This window comes from Thamnophis elegans, chromosome 10 (genome assembly GCF_009769535.1).
Source record: "Thamnophis elegans isolate rThaEle1 chromosome 10, rThaEle1.pri, whole genome shotgun sequence".
NCBI classification, from domain to species: Eukaryota; Metazoa; Chordata; class Lepidosauria; order Squamata; family Colubridae; genus Thamnophis; species Thamnophis elegans.
In genome coordinates this window covers 40,021,909-40,039,333 of record NC_045550.1, presented here as the reverse complement: position 1 = coordinate 40,039,333, position 17,425 = coordinate 40,021,909, and the positions used below count along the sequence as shown (strand labels likewise).

At 37.3% G+C, this 17,425-nt stretch overlaps 1 protein-coding gene across 2 annotated transcripts in view; it reads left to right on the top strand.

Annotated features, from left to right (window-relative positions):
• Positions 1-14,004: 14,004 nt before the first annotated feature.
• PID1 (phosphotyrosine interaction domain containing 1) overlaps positions 14,005-17,425 on the top strand; it is a 79,890-nt gene continuing 76,469 nt past the window's right edge. The window contains exon 1 of one of the 2 annotated variants that reach the window (XM_032225804.1): positions 14,005-14,378. In XM_032225804.1, coding sequence (XP_032081695.1) covers positions 14,349-14,378 — 30 coding nt within the window. In that variant the 5' untranslated portion in view covers positions 14,005-14,348. Of the gene's footprint in view, positions 14,379-14,669; positions 14,807-17,425 lie in introns of those variants that run through there. The other variant, XM_032225805.1, reaches the window with a different exon arrangement.

The following is a 17,425-nucleotide window of genomic DNA, read 5'->3' as shown; positions in this document are numbered from 1 at the left end:
AAAGCTTCATGCAATGTATATATGTATATCAATGGTTAGCAGAAAGCATTGGTATACTATATTAGTAACTAAAATTTAATTTTTCTGAAAATATCAAAGTAATTTCCCGATATTTTTGTTTTTGCAATATTTTTATTTGTTAATTGTTAGATTTAATATACACCAAATACCATGATTTTAAAGTTTATAATTTACAAATGGTTTATAGAACTGAAATGAGGTTTTAGAACACAAATAAATATCTTATGATCCATGTTCAGTATAGAAGAGATTTTAATTCCTTGCAAGGAATCTTTGTTTTTTTAAAAATTAAGTATAACTTATAATTTAAAATATAATTTTCATTTATTACTTTATCCACAAGCCTTCTCCAGTCTTTAAAATATCTCTTAGGTTTTGCTTGTCTAACAACTGTGATCTATGTTAGTGACAACCTTAACTATAATATACCAATCTTTCTGCTCTTTCATAGTTTTCAGTTCTCATTTAATTCTGGCTTTTTCCTAATATAAAGGGACCTTTCTTCATGCTACATTTAGAATATTGATTTTTGCCTGTATGGGTACTTTATTGATTCATTAGCAGGCTTTGAAGATTTGGGAGGAGGGTAAGTACACAATACATCCATCTTTGAAAATGTCATTAAAATCCATTGCAGAAAACCCAAAACTTCTCTTGTATCACATTTCTGTTGTACCTAGAAAAAGAAACTGACTATTGTTTGCTTTGGCATAGCTCAGTTAAGCACTATGGTCATAGACAAGAACAATTTAAAAGGTAAAATAATAGTAATAAAAATATATAAGGATGAAGCATAATCTGGCTAAAATAATATACTATAACTTATAACACAAGTAAAGTAAGATAAATTTCAGTTTATTTATTTAAGAAAATTTATATGGCCCAACTCATTCTCAGTGCCTCTGGGAGGCTTTAGAAAAATAAAAACCCAACATAAAAACAATAACAAGCAATACTCCTGCACTCCCTTGGTGATAGCAATCAATCAATCAATCAATCAATCAATCAAATAAGCCATTTTATGGGCTCCATTCAGTCCGCAGTTCCCAGTCCTGTTGGCAAAACCAAGTCTTCAAGGCCTCTCAAAAGAGTGTCAAAGTGGAGTCCAATCCTATCTCTGCAGGGATGATGTTCCACATGGAGGGAACATTATGGAGAGGACCCTTCTTCTTGGTTCATCTAGCTCTGATGGGTAGATGTGACTGGGAAAAGATGGTCCTTCAAATAACCTGGTTCCAAACCATGTAGGGCTTTAAAGGTAACAACCTGCACTTGGAATTGGGCCCAGAAACAAATTAGCAACTAATGCAGCTCCTGCTTCTGGATACTTTTCAAGGGCAGCTCCATGTAGATCCCATTGCAATAATTAGCACAGGAGGTGACTAGGGCATGAGTTGGAGTTGTTGATACATGAAAAGTTGATACACTGTTTGGAACAGTGCCATCCATTCAAGACCAGAGATGGCACTTCTCTATTGACCAAAGAACTTCACACCCAGAACCATTTTGTATTGCCAGGGTTCAGTTCCAGCCTGTTGATCCCCATCCAGCCCTTAACAGCATCCAAGCACTGCAAGGAGGAAGAGATATCATGGCATCATGGCCTTGAAGCAATTATTTGAGTTCCATAGCCAGAATATCCAATCTGGCTATGCTATCTGAGATCTCCACCTCCTGAATAATTAGTAGTTGGGACAATCATCTTGAATCCTGCATATCTGGTTAACATTTTGGTTCAGAATGTTAAGAAGAATATATTATCTGGTGTATGTTCAACATAAGCAATTAAACTAAAATGTATCAATTTCACATAGCTTTTGTTGCTTACAGAACTTAAACATAAGACAAGACTGTGGTTAGATACCCCCCTGCAATTTCTAAAAGTGGATTGGGGCCTGACAGCTGCCATATAGGAGATGGAAGAACTTTCTTTTTATTCATAGTTACATCAAGGTCTGACCTCCATACAAACCAATAAAAGAGAAGGGAAATTGAGGAGGCCTGTATTTTCATCACACTAAAGAAAAACATTGGTATGTGGAATGGAAATATTTAGGATGTTATAGGAAAGTGTTCTCTAACCATCTCACTACTACTTTTAAAGATTTAATTTATGCTAAGACATCCAGTCCATGATCTCCAACCTAATGTTCAATCAAGGACATTTAAAGCAGCTATATCAAATCCATGTTTCATCTATTTACTGCAAGCTGTCTACAATTACAAGAACTTTCACAGGAAATTAATACCATGGAAGCCAGAAGCAATTTGTATGTTCTCTGATGCAAGAGAATAAGAGTGTGGAGAATATGGGCACATTTCACATCTAGCATCTGAACACAAATGTAAGCTGAAATAATGTGTTCTATAAACTCTAATTAGTGCAAGATAGTATTATATTACAAGTAACCATATAATTTGTAGCTAATTATTTTTCTCAGAAAGCTACTCAATAGGTTTATATTAGATTTGATGAGTTTCTCATACTGGTTCATTAAATACCATTTGGGACAACCAGAGATACTTCTTTTAGCATAGTTCCCTATTTCCTTGAAAATAAGACCTCTCCAGATAATAAGCCCAATCGGGCTTTTGAGTGCATGCACTAAAATAAGCTCTGCCCTAAAAATCAGGCCTCCCTGAAAATATTGCAAACCAGCAGCAGCCCTGAGGTGACCTCCTGCACCTCAAAAACAAGGCCTCTCAAAAAATAAGCCCAAGGGCTTAATTTGGGGGTCAAAAGAAAAGAAGACCCTTTCTTATTTTTGGGGATACATGGTATTAATGATTCCTATGTTTTGTTTTCTATGATCAGATGGAATTTTCAGGAGACAAAATGTATCAAATTTCATAGAAATTAATTCAAATCTTTTAAGTCTTTTAATTCACTTAGATATTGGATCAAATGGAAGAGAGATTAAAATTTTATGGGAACACCAACAAGGGATTAAATTTAGCTCCAAAGACTCATTAACTTTACTCAGATTCATTTTGGAAAGGGTTCCAAGAAACAGCTATAGAGTAAGAATGGTTGAAAAAGCAAGCCTCCAAATTCTAGAAATCACAGCTGAATCCTGACTACCCAAAACATAACTCCAAAATGTGATTGACTGCAATGATGCAACCATGTCTGACATGAAGAATGTGCATACACAAATCAATATTATTTAGAAATATTTTTCAAAACTAGAAGTTAAAAATAAGTACTGGATGATTTGTGGATAGCAAGAATACACAATATAGTGTAGCTAAAAATGTATAATTGAAAAATCAGTCTTTAAAATATAATGGAAAAGGAGAAATGAGATGGAACCAAGTGATATAAATACAACAACTATGAATATACAGTACATTGATATCTTTCTTAAGCTTCTCCAATTTATTCCCCCATCCAAAAGTCTCTAATTTGAGGAAGGACCTGTTAATTCCTTAATACAATAAAGGTAGTCCTTGCTTAAAGACCATTCATGCAGCAACCATGTTATGTTAGCACTGAACAAATGGTAATTATCCCTGGTTCTGGAAGTTACAGCTGCTGTAGTGTTAGTTGCTTGTCAGCCTGCCCACACTTTACTCTCCCCCATCTCTGCCCTTTTGACCACTCTTCACAGTGGCTCTCCTTGCAGCTTTAGTGATGCTGGGGCTAACATTAAGGTTTTGAAGCCTTCTAAAATTTTGGGAAGGATGCCTCCCCAATTCTCCAAATTACACATATGGTTCTTGCTTTCTGAAGGCCTTTCTGAAACATCTCCAGGAAACCACATGTGATTTGAGGTGCAGCTTGCTTGCTAGGTTTCAGAATATAATTTTATACCTTGCCCCAACTGGAAGAGTGGCTGAGAAATGCTGTTGTTTTGTCAGCCCCTTCATCTATTCTTACACTTTGTGTAGGACAGGTGAACAATTTTGCATATTCAACTAGTTTCAGTTAAACACATTAGGGCTTTGTGCAATGTGTAAAACTACCCACAGAGAGATTGAGCATAACGTCTAGGAAAATAAGTTACCAAATATAGTAAAATCTATTTGCCTGTTGACACTGCCATCTGTGCACTTCCAATATTCATACCACATGACAGCTTTTAACTTTCCTTCTGTTATATGTGAAATGTAGCCAATAGCACTAATCATATAACAAAAGCATTTCTGCCAAAATTGTTTTACCCATATGGTGCAGCATCCTCTAACTTTAGCACCTTTATTTATGCATGTTAATATTTGAATGGAAAATATTTAAGCTCTTCATGCAGAATTAGGTATACCTTGTGGACTCTGTGTAATAAAATAACTAAACAGCAAGTAAAATGCTTTATTAGAAAGTATAAATTCTTCCATTCCTCACCATCCAATCAGAGCTGAAGAAGCTTCTTGGATGAGAAGTGAAACGTCTTTGAAGAAAAACCTGAAAGTCCAATTTGCCTCTTGAAAAAGCACTTTTGGGACAATCATGACCTGGATGACAGAGAATCCCCATAGGCATTTAGCTTTATTAGAAACTTAGAATTTGATTAGAAATACAATTCTAATTGTCAGAAAGACTATAGGTTGTCATGCTTTTCACCTTTCTCAATATACATTCTAAATTTAATTTATTGATAATAGCAAGAAAGATGAAAAAAATATATTTCAGTAGTATGGTATCTTTCTGCTGCACCAACCCTCACAAAACCTGGCTGGTTATAGAGAAAGATTTTTTTTTGCAATATATGAATTGCAATGTTTGCTGGTTTTGTTTCCATCATCAAATATGCATGCTTAATTTTTGAGCAAACAACCTTATTACATTATTTGGTACCTGCATATGGATAATATGTACATCCAATGGTTTGAAAGGTTCTTATTATTTTAGTAAGTGCAAAATGTAAACTCTGTAGTGAGTTAGCTGTTATGAGATGCATATTATCTTTTAGTCAGAAATGTCTTCCAGCTGTTGCAGGCACTTTGCTTACATAAGATTTCATTGGCCACTGAGTTTGAAAAGGTTTTCTTGAAGATAGATTGGTTCAGATAATACATATTGCAGTGCTTTAAAGAAAACTTTGTGCAATTTCCTGCTTCAAATTGGTAAAGGTGTCATCTATTGAAATCTCAATTATTGTGAAAACAATACTTTGCAGTTATGATCAACTACAGAGGTGGATAGTGGCTAACGGCTAACAATCTATCTTATTAACAATTAACAATCATTTAGCTCTGTTCTGCTAAGCATTTTGGAGCAACAAAATTGCTTTCTCTGGATGAATTAGCTCTGGTGATGGAGGCAGCAAGTCAAATAATCCTACAATAATAGAATAATAGTAATTAAACCAATCATTTAATTGGATTTAGTTGGGTTTTTATTCAAATAATAGAGAATAATATTGTGATCAAATAATTAAGATAAACATATTTACCAGAAATAGGACTATCTTGCCATATAGATCCCAGTGAAACACAGTAGACATTAATGTTTGCCAAATTAGAGGCAAAATGTGGTTTCCTTTATTGCAAGAATGTCTAAAGCTGAAAGCATAACAAAAGAAAGCAGGAACACATCCAGGTCTAAGATGTGAGAAGGTGGACAGATGAAGGAAAAGAGTGGAGGGCAATGGGAAAGCTAAGGAGAGCTGTGAAACAAACCAAAGCCAAAGAAAAAATGGGAAGGATGAATGTGCATGGATAAATATACTCTGCATGAGAAAATTAGAGTTAGTGAGATAATGAATATTGATGAGAAATACTGAAAGAAAATGAATTATTGGCTTGAATGGACTTTGTATACTGGCAGTATGGGATGAAAGCATTAGAAAGATTCCAATTGAAAGATATAATTATGCAATCACAGAGTGGCTTGTAATTTGAACTTCATGTATTTTTAGACTTATCATTTTTGCCTTCCAGGAAATGGGCACTCTAATCATGGGGACTATATTAAATTAGAGTCCTTCACCTCAGCCTTCTTGGAATATTAGATCTCATCAGAAAGTTAAATTTGGTTATATACAATTAAATGAAGAACACAGAGTTTCCTTTCTAAGGGTATGTCTGTGTGTGTTACACATATGGACATAGGTTTTATCATTGTTAAAGTCTAATGTACATAAGCCTGATCATATGCATCTACTTGTAGACATTTTGTTTTCTTCAATTGGCTTGTTTCCAGGTTTACATAGAATTTTAGCCTTAAGTTGCTTTATTTGCATTAATACAGCAGCCACCTTCGAAACTACGGTTCAGAAGGAGAAAGAAAAAAAAGGTTGAACTCTATGGTGTTCTTGAATACCACAAACACCTGGTTGAACAATGCAAGTATAAATTCTTCTGATACCTAGACAGGTCAATGAGAGATGCCTGGTTGCCATAGTAACCAACCTCTAATGAAAGTAGTAAAAGAAGCAATAGGGTTCCGATAGTTATCTTCTGAAACCAAAAACAGAACGCTGTGTTTTCTAGGAATGCAGTGATGTGCACTTCTGCTTAGTCTCATACCTCATCAGCAATGTGTCTTCCATACCTGCACAAAATTTCAATTTTAAAGATTCTGCATAGATTTAAATGCAGTAGTGTGCTGGTAGGAAAAACATATTCATGAGAAATGGCTGGGAAATGTTGCTATGAAATTGATATATAATATGTGGCAGATGCAGCACCTGCATTATATTAATGTAAAAAGCTAGCAATGCAATGGCCAAATAATTTGGTATGAAAACCTGAGCAGCCTTTTTTTTTCTTGGCTTTTGCAATTGAATCTCTTTAGAAGACTGATTTATTTTTAAATTCAAGTCATGATTTGGAAGACACATAAATAATGGCCGTTACAGTTTGGTCTTTTCTCCCATAAGAAATAATAATTTCAGCTTCGCCTTTTGGGAACTAATTTCTAGCAGAAATGCAGTGAAAATTTGTTGTATGTGGCACTGGGAGGATTAAGAATCACTCTAGAACTTTATTCCAATGAATTAACTGTAGATTATGTTTGCATACATGGCCATTAGGCTAATCCCTTCCAGAACAAGCAATGCTATTTAGAACTCAGAGTATGAAATACTAAGCTAAAGACATTAAAGACACGAGATAAGGAAAAGAGTTAAGACTGGTTTACAATAGTGCTTACGATATATTTCTATCCTTTCAAACCATCCTTACTTCTATTGCATCTTTGTGTGTTGCTTTGTTTTTGTCAAACTTCTCTGTCTCATTGTGAAATTTTCATCAATTCCATTCTGGATTCCACAATTATTCTGGATTTTCTCTTTTGCTTAATTATTAACTCTTCCTTCAGATAGTGATGTTGCTATTCAATCCTCTCCAATGGATTTCTGAGTTGGAAAACCTCTTGGATACATGGCTGCTGCTTAAATAGCATGATTATGGCGGTAGCCAAAGATGCTTTGCTCGGCTCTGACTGATGCATCAGTTGCAACATCCTTTATTGACATAATTCATTCTTCAATCACCACTTAGTTGGATTGCTCTAAGTAGTACTTCATGAAGACAGTGTTTGGAGACCACTCAGAAACTGTGGTTAGTCCAGTATGCAGCAGTTAAGCTACAACGTAGCAGCAGCTATAGTGTGCCAGGTCAACCCCTTTGCTGTAGAGTCCTAAAGGTGCATTGGTTGCTACTGCCCAGTTTCTGGCTCTGGGTCCAAATGCTTATTATTACCTACAAAGTCCTATACAGAGAAGTAGTGGCTGACATCAGACATCACTTTACCAAGGATGAATTTGTCCAACTAGTAAGTACATTGTAAGAAGACTTACAATCTTCACTCTCTGCTGCAGTCCCATAATTTTGTAACTCCTTGGCATGAAGGCTCATAAATCCTCATCCTTCTAGGCATTTCATAAAGCCACGAAAACTTCATTGTTCTTTTAATGAGAACTGTCTATGGCAGTCATCTGGGGGCCATTTATTAATAGTATGCTTTGTCTTTGTTTCTTTTTCTATTTTTAGTCTATTGTATACCTCCTAGAATCTTCAGATTGAGTTGTGTTATAAAAACTGATATAATAAATAAATGAAATCTATTCACTTTATAGTATCCTTTCTCTAAATCAACAAAGAATAATCTTTCTTTCCTCTATTAACATTTTTTCTAGCAGTAACCAGGACTGCAAATTATCAGTCCAAGGAATGTTTGGCTGAACTCAGATTAGGCTAAAATTTATATTTTACTTTCCAAATAGACAGACATAGATGACATTAACAAACTAATTTCTCTATAATTCCTCCATTCACTCTGACTACCTTACATTAGAGAGAAAAATTCACAATTCTTTTCATTCCGTTCCAAGTAGCTTCTACATACTTTTTTCCCTATCATCATTTTCTATTCATTCTTCTGGGAGAGCTGTCTTCTAATATTTCATATACTGGAGTCATGGTTTTTGTTTCCGATTTTTTTTTTTGTATTTTCACTTTTGTTTCTTTCATTGCCCACATATCCACAATATCAGGCCACTTTCATCCTTTCTTTTAAAGATTTAAAATCATAACATAACAAGTTTTTCTTTATTTTTTCTTTTCACTTGTTAGTTCATGAACTTTATTTCTCTTAGATTCTAAACTGCAATCTTCTCCATCAACATATGCAGCCATAAATATTTATCTCTGCCTCACATCATGACTTTGCTCAATTGAGACTTTCACGTAATGCTTTTTTTATCAAGGGAGGGGGGGAAATCTACATGTTGTTGTAAATTTTAATACCAAATGTAGCACTCCCAGACAATTTCTGTCAGTTTTTGCCTATTTTGGTTCAAAGGCAAGGTTCAGGCTTAGCCTAATAATACAAGTTAGGACTTCTAAGCTAGAAGTCACTTTGTTTGATATTATTTTGTTGCCCATATTCCACTAGCAAGGTGAGATACAACATATTGACATTGTACATTATTCAAAAAAATTGGTAGAGAATGTGAAATAATGCAATTAACTAAGAAACTTGTTTCTAATTGGATGAAAGTAACAAATGGTTCAGATATTCAAACCAGTAACAAAAAAGCTCCTGTTTTTCATGGCTATTCTTTTAAACTCTTAGTATCTACAAATTAGTTTGAAGCAACAGGAGAGTAATTGCTCTGACAATAATTAAAAACAAAAACATACTGAGATCCTAGGAGGGTTTCCCCACCCAATCACTGCAACTGCAGTCCAAATTATTTCCTACTGACTTTGAGGTTGTTTTATAGTCTCTAATTCAGCACTTGGCTGTATTGGAGACTGCCTTCACACATTGTGTGATGCCATAAAGTAGTTGGTTGACTGTGTCCTGGATTATAATGATATGTGAAACCAGACAAAGGCTGAAAGCAAAGGCATTGAGAGGGAAATGTTTTGAACTGAATTTATAAAAAATAGTATTATCCTTAATAATGTGAGTTTCTTATACAATTCACACATTTTTCATGCATTTTAATCATTACACCTTTCTCCTTTTACCACTGATGTCTTTTGTACTGTATACTGAGACCCAAGATTACTTTATTCATAGGAATCAACCTTTGTTTTGAGAATAGCCATTATTTTCTCTGACCATTGGTGTATTTGGCTTACAATTCACCCTTCTTCCTTTATATTTTCAAGTACCCAGTTGAGATGCTTTCTTCCTTATAATAATTTCATAAAGTGCATACTCTGCACCAGAGGTGGGGTCCTACCAGTTCGCACCTATTCAGTAGAACCGGTTCGTCAAATCTATCAAACCGGTTAGAAGAGGTTCCACCAGTGGACCCGGAAAGCAGGCCACACCTACAGAAGAGGTTCCAAAATTTTTTGAAACCCACCACTGCTCTGCACACTTCCAGGATAAATAGCTGCTTCATAGATGCCTTAAGTAGTAGGATTGAAAGACCATTGCTTCAAACAACAAATATCATGAAAATTGACAGTAGTAGTAATGCCTTGTGATTTCTTGGCAGTAATAGTCTTGGAAAACCAGATTTTCACTGGCAGTTGACAACTATCACATTAATATATTATCTACTTGGGAACCAATTTGGTAAATGGTTAAAACACCCGGCTAGAACCTGGGACACTTGATGGGTTCCTGATCCTGGACTAGCCACTCTCTCTCTCAGTGCTATGAAAAAGGCTAAGAAAGTAGCAATGGCAAACCACTTACTTAAAACCTTGCCAAGAAAACTGCAGGAACTAGTCCAGGCAGCCGCCAGGAATCCAAAACTGACTTGAAGACATAAATAATTATTATCCATCTGGTTCAATATTATTTGCTAGCCAACTCTGACCCACTGTTTCACATCATGGCATTGTTAACAGAAAGGGACCACAATTTGCAAGCCAGATAGGACTAATACATACAAGCAAGCCAGAAATTAGCTAAATAAATCATGTTATACCATTACTTCTAAATCTGACCACTGACAGGCAGACCTTTCCAAGGTTTCAGATAAGCCTTTCTCTGCCTTGTTTAGAGGCAACAAGAATCGGACCAACTATCTATTCACCATCATTATAATGAAAGAAGTGTGAGAAGTCACACCTTGAAATAATTACACATGACTATCAATAATTACCATGGGAAGAATAAAGTACAAACCAATAAAATGTTGTATAATAGTAAGCATAATATACATTTAAAAAAAGGTTCCAGTTCACAAATTTTTTAATTTCTCAATATAGTTAAGTGGGTTCCAGTTCCAACAATTGTTAGTCATGGCTATTCTACAATGAGATTCCAAAAGTTGGTCTACACATCTAGAGGAGCATCAAGTTAAGGAAGATTGGTGCATGTTAATAACTTAGTCTGTTTCTGAACCTGGGAAAGATAGCATCCTGCAGTCCCTGTACAAGCATTTAGGCATTTGGAAAGACAGCTTCTTTTTCCACTGCAAAAGCCTAATAGGGTTTCATGGGCTTCTTCCAATATTTTAAGCAATGAGATTAACTTTTACAAGTATCTGTTGCTTCCAATTCTAAAAACAATTTAATTTATTGAAAGTGATCTTCTGCAGACCTGCTATCATCCTACCCAGCATGCAAAACAATGACTGACTAGCTATACATCTTATTAAGTCAATACTACATAACTACATTAAATAGCAAGGGTTTTAGAGTAACTTCTGAACACAGCTACTTTGCCTGCCATCCTGAGATTGTTTTGTGACTATTCAGAAGACTTAACATGAACACTGTGGAAGCCAGAATGTGTTCACTTAGTTCTCGAGTATTATTGCTGTTATCATGGCCCTCCTCTCCAAGAGATTAATTTTCAATAGGTTTCTCCCCAAAAATGAAGATGAGATACAGGTGTTTGATGATTGCACTATCCAAAATGTTTTTTCTGAAACATAGCAGCCATTATATTCTCTGCAGATTTTAAGATTTGATTCTGAAAATAATGAATTCAGTGTCTACAAAAACTATGTGCTTTTCAAGATTTTATTGTGAATAAAAGCTAAAACGTTACCTTTAACAGCATAACAGTTGCACGGTCAATTTCAAACTATGTTGCTCTTGCCATATTGTTGCTTGTTTCCATGTGTGACTAGATAGAAAATGCATTTTTTTTAGTAAGTTCACCAAATAAGGAGATGAACTGCATTGCTCACCAGCAGATGTCTCCTTACTCTGTCCAACCAGCATAGATTGTATAATGCAGAAGACAAAAGTTTCTTTTGCAAATGAGTATCAGGTCATTTTCCTTTTTTCTTTACTGGTTAATGTTGCTGGTGGAATGTCAGATATCAATGATGCAAGTTGCTAGACTTGGAACGCTGCTGAAACCTGATTTCTAGGTATTCAATGGTAAATTCATTTATAAAAAGTCTCAGATCTTGTTATGAGCTTTCCTGGCAAATTCCTTAATGGAAACATTATGCATGTTAGATGAAGAAAAAAATATGGAATCTAAAATATTTTCCTAAATTAATTTAATTCCACTTATATTCTTAAAATAATGAAAAACACCTTGGGTTTGGAAACAAACACATTTATCAACCGATAGATAGATAATAAAATAGATAATAAAGAGACAGATGATAAAGAGATATAGTTTTTTTTTTAAAAAGCATTTATTCTTTATGGAACTTCAACACAACTTCAACATATCTTGCTAAAATACTAAACTGCTGCCTTAACTGTAATTGCTGTCCTAATTAATAAAAAGTTTGAGCTGTCAAATTGGGGATGTTCTGAGGACACTTTCTTGGCTTATTAATAGCCAATGGCTTGTATTTCTACCAGGTTACACAGATGGACTGTTAATGTCACCAATAAGGTGAGGCAGGAAAAAATAAAATAAAACCTTACTTTTTTTTTTTTAGACCTATGTTGGAAACCAAGGAATTCCATTTTTTTCTGAATAGTGAAAGTCTGGTGTAAAACTAAAAGAAGACAGACTAACAGTGTGATCAAGAGGAAAGCATGGCATTCTCCTGTTGATGAAAAGTGTTGATAAAAGGATCACGGTCTACCAATTCTGTATTCCCTTCACTGCTGGCAGTTGCTGATCCATGCCAGATAAGTGTTTTTCAATGTGACTGAACATTTCAAGCACATACTTATTTACCAATCAAATTTATAAACATGCACTGCTGCTGCTGAACCAATTCCCAAACAGGAAGGTTGTCAAGTTAACCGTATAGTGGCCAATAAAATCATTTATAAAATGTTGGATGCTGCAATGCTAAAGAATTAAGGATGATTTTATCTTAGAGAAAAGCTGTGACTTAAACTTGTCCCTTTCAAACTCATACAGTGCTTAATAAAGCCATGTTGACAATTCACCCTAGTTAACAAACCCCAGGTTTGTTAAATTCTACATTTTGGATGTTTATATGAATCTTTGAAGGATGCTAAATTGCCATCATCATTTTATGAGTCATAATAAGGTTAGTTTTCAAACAGGGTAAAGAGTCTACATTTTATGCTAGTTATAGGTCTATTTCATACTAAAATATTAGCTATTATAATGGCTAGGTTGCAGCAGAAGGTCTTATCACATATAATTCCACTCTGGCTTCATCATAGATTGTCAGGCATCAATGAAGGATTATTAATTGATTTATTAGCTATAGCTAAGGAGATAACGGACTGTGCTGTACTAGTATCTTTAGCTGCAGAAAAAGCCTTTAATTTGGATTATTATTTTAAAGCAAGTGATAATTATATAACCACATTAATACACGGGCAAACAATCGATACAAACTCAAAGGTAAACTGCTTCAAACTTGATTGCAGAAAATACGACTTCAGCAACAGAGTGGTCAACGCCTGGAATGCACTTCCCGACTGTTGTTACATCCTCAAACCCCCATAACTTTAATCATAAACTGTCTAGCGTGGACCTCATCCGTTTCCTAAGAGGTCAATAAAGGGGGCGTGCATAAGTGCATCAGCGTGCCTACCGTCCCTGTCTTACTGTCCCCATTTATTCGTACCAATTTGCTGGATGTCCATGTTTTACTTATACCTGTTATTTCGTACATGTTTGACAAACGAAATAAAATAAAATAAAAAAAAGTTGATTGGAATCCAACTGATGAGGATGATAATTACAAACACATGCCATTCAAGACTCTTAGTGGACACATAGACTTTCTCTAAGATGATCTAACAGAAAATAAAAAGGCTGGATCACAAATCCCAAGTCAGAAGGAGTAAAAAAACAAAAACCCCACAACCCTAGCGAGACACCATTTGTTGGAATCGTCACATTTTAACAGAAAGGAAAAAGAGGTTAATTCACGAGGCTGCCTAACTGCAGATGGTACTTTGCTTCTGACATCGCGCAGCCGAGCCGACGCCAGGGGATCCTTGACCCTAGGCCGGATAGCAGAGCAGCCGCAAGGCCGTCACATGCCGCCACCACCAGCAGCGAGGCAGATACTGGGCGGTGAGGCAGCAGCTAAACCGGGAAGCCCCGCACTAGGGGGAGCACGCCGCTTGTGGGGGGGGGAGGGTTAGGGAGACCGAATGGAGGCGGAATTTGATGGAGAGGAGGGGCTTCGTGGGGGTGGGGCTTAGCGTTCGCAATCCCCTGCTGCTGCGGTGAGGGGGCCTCGGGGTGGGGGGGAAGGGGAGCCAAGACGAGAGGACGGCGCATCTTGCCGCGGTGAGGAGCTGGCGCCGAGCTCTTGCTGCGCGCAGCCCAAGTTCAAGCCGGGCTTCTCTCGTCTCCAACGCACGCCTCCTTTCCCCTCCTCGGCTGGGCGGCGCTCACTTCTCCCCCCCCCCCGTTTGTCCGCTGGCGGCTGGCCCCGAGCTGACACACGCCGAGCAGATGTGAACGAGCCTGGCTGGAGACCCGCTGCAGCCGCTCCACAGCCAGCTCGTTAGCAACAACCCTGTCCCGCCGCTCCGCCCCGCCAGGTCCCAGCGGGAGAAATATGTGGCAGCCGGCAACGGAGAGATTGCAGGTAAGGGGAGAAGCAAAGGAGGCAGTTGGTGGATAGAGGGGAGGGGGTGGGGGGCGGGTGGCCTGGGGAGGGGGCGATGCTACTGTCATGTGACTGCAATGCAATATTTTGCGTGGCCCCGACTAGAGAAAGGGACAGCAGCAACAACTTGGCGCCAATCCTTTGCCTGGTCTTGGTGGTAAGGATTCCGCGCTTGCAACTTTCCCCTTCGCCGGTGGCTTGCGCTCTTCATGGACGGAGCTACCCGCCGCCCTCTCGCTCGGATGACTTGCAGGTCGCGGCGAGGGGCATGGTCACTTCCGTGGGGATTCTAGAGACGTCCGTCACACTCGCTTCCACCCCCCATTTCGAAACATTTTCGTGTAATGCGTGTCTAAGAGCGGCCAGTGGAAAGCTGAAAGAGCGTCTAGTCGAGAGTTTCACTGACGGTGAGGGGGGTGAGCTCTGTCCCAAAGACTAGGGACGGGTGGATTGCTGTGCTCGGCTTCAGTCGCTTCCCAGACGGCGCTGGCAGAGTGCGGCGCTTTTATAGAGGAGTCCTTGGCCAAAAACAAGTCAGGAATCTCTTGACTTGGAGCCGTGTTGGGGAGGGGGAAGAAGAGAAGAGCTGACTGTTTTTGTTGCAGATCTCTCTCCCTCTGAATTTCTCTTTTTCACTTTAAAATATTCTCCAGATGGTCAGCTATAAAGGCTGCCAGATAAATTTACAGAAACCAACTTTTTTTTTTTTGGCAGGCAGGAGTAGCATTAAATCCCCAAGTAAAACCTTGAAGAAATTCAGAAGTGGCAAAGGCAAAATAGTTGGGAAGGCTGTTTTGAATGTCTGGAGAGGGGGAAAACCCTCCACTCAGTTGCAAACCAAGATAGAAGACAAAGGTTAGGTAGGAAGAGGCAATGCTGAGTATCCTCTCTATGGGTAGGATCTGGGACACTCTTATTAAATTCTTCTGCACAATCAGGTGTTTGATGGGTGCTGCACTTCTGGGGTGTTTTGCTTTAAACACTATGGGGACACCTTTGTGAAAGTTGCTATCTATTTTGGCCTTGATTCATCCAGGACAATCTAAAATGAACTTGACTGTTCTTTGAAGATATTTGGGAATAAAGACCTGCGTGTCACTCTGATATATTTCTGGTAGCAGTTACAGTTCTGTAGTGTGCTTCGTCTTCTGGGTTGGTTGCTCCAAGACATAATAATTAAGCCTGATGAAGTCACATCGTGCTTTACTTAAAGTAATGTGTAGGCTCCAAAGCACAGGACCTTTGGCAAGCAGATGATTGTGTTCTTTTGTTCTACTTCTTCACACACTAACTTTGGATTCAGTGTGTATTGGGCTATACTAAGGTTAGCTTCGGGCCCCTTCTGCAGTGCATGCTGCCATTTTAGCAGGGTTGCTTTCCTATAGCAGACTGTTATATAAAAGTGTTGACACACTGAAGAGATTAGCAATAGTTGTGCAAATGCTGACAAAAGTAATGCATCTTCTACTGTTATGAAACACACTGTTACAATGATACTTTTACTTCAGCTCTTCAGCCTGATGTCCTCAAGCCATTTATATCTGGGTTTTCCTTGGCAGCAGTAAAATGTGAATGTAAATATGACTGCTAACTTCGATAACCTGTTACAACTGACTGTATTATTGGACTCCCCTGGATATATCCCATGATTCAAACATTTCAAAGTTCAAAACCTCAGTCAGCTTTGATGGTATCTTTTTTAAAACCAGCATTGTTTGCTTTTTTGAGGCACTCTTCCCTCCAGAGTACTTGAGGGATGTTTCAGGAGATCTGTATTGCACGTAGTGACTAAAAGACAACTTTCCCAAAACTCTCTTGTCTTTTCTTATATCTCTGTGTGCAAAGTACAATTTTGAATGCACCACAAAGCTGTTGTTGATAGCCTCATGGTAGAAAAAGAGAAGAACTTTAAAACAGAACAACAGTTGTTTTTTTCAAACAGTCTTTCAAATCAAGCAAAAGTGACTCATAAAACTTCTTTCTTGTATGAGATAGATATTATGTTTGATTTTATTTAAGGGGATTGGTATATATTTTGGTCTTACTGTTGAAAACACATTTCTAATGATATTTTTAAAATAATTATTTATTATTAGAGTTTGATCCCATCTGTATTACTTTATAAGTAACTCAAGATGGTGAACATAGATGATACTCCCTCCTCTTTTCCCCACAACCCTGTGAGGTGGTTTGGGCTAAGAGAAAGTCACTGGGCCAAAGTCACCCAGCTGCCTTCATGCCTATGGCAGGACTAGGTCTCTTCATTTCTAAGCCAGGATTTTAACCATTATACTAAACTAAAAAGGCAACCAAATAATGTAGACCCTTCTTATCCTTGGAATACACAGCCCATAAAAACATGCCATTAACCTATACTATCAAGGGCATTGACAGCTGATTATGATATATGATGCATTACTCTCAATATTTTTCTAGGGATCAACTTATCTCTCTCCCATGATAAAATGACACATATGGCTCTTCTTTGCATTAAGCTGTTTTTTTCAAAAATGTGGCTACACTATTGTTCCTTGAAGGATCCGTTGAATACTTTAATTAACAGATATGACTAAAACGTGCCTAACCCGGTCGTGCTTCTGAGTATTTGTAAATAATTTTTTACCACAGAGAGCGTAACTACTTTCTGCAAAAAAGGCCTCCTTGTAAAACTTTTGGTGCCTTTAATAATAAATACTGTTATTTTGCTTAATGGGTTAAATGGGCAGTGCAGGAATAGGTAAGAAAAACTTAAAGGTATCAATGGTAATTTAGTGCATTTGAAAAACTGCTGGATAGTAGGGACAGGGCACATTGGCAGACAGGAAAACTGCTAGCAATCTTTTATGTGAAAAAGCATTATTTTTGGAAGAGTGAAATTGGCATTGGTAATTTATGATTTGGAAAAATATTCAATTTTGCTTTCAAAATTGGGATTTAAAGTTAACGAGATCATCCTTCCAGTTTACTTTGAATGGTTTCAAAGTTCTTCAATATATCTAAAGCTAAAACACATTTGGGCTTCCAGA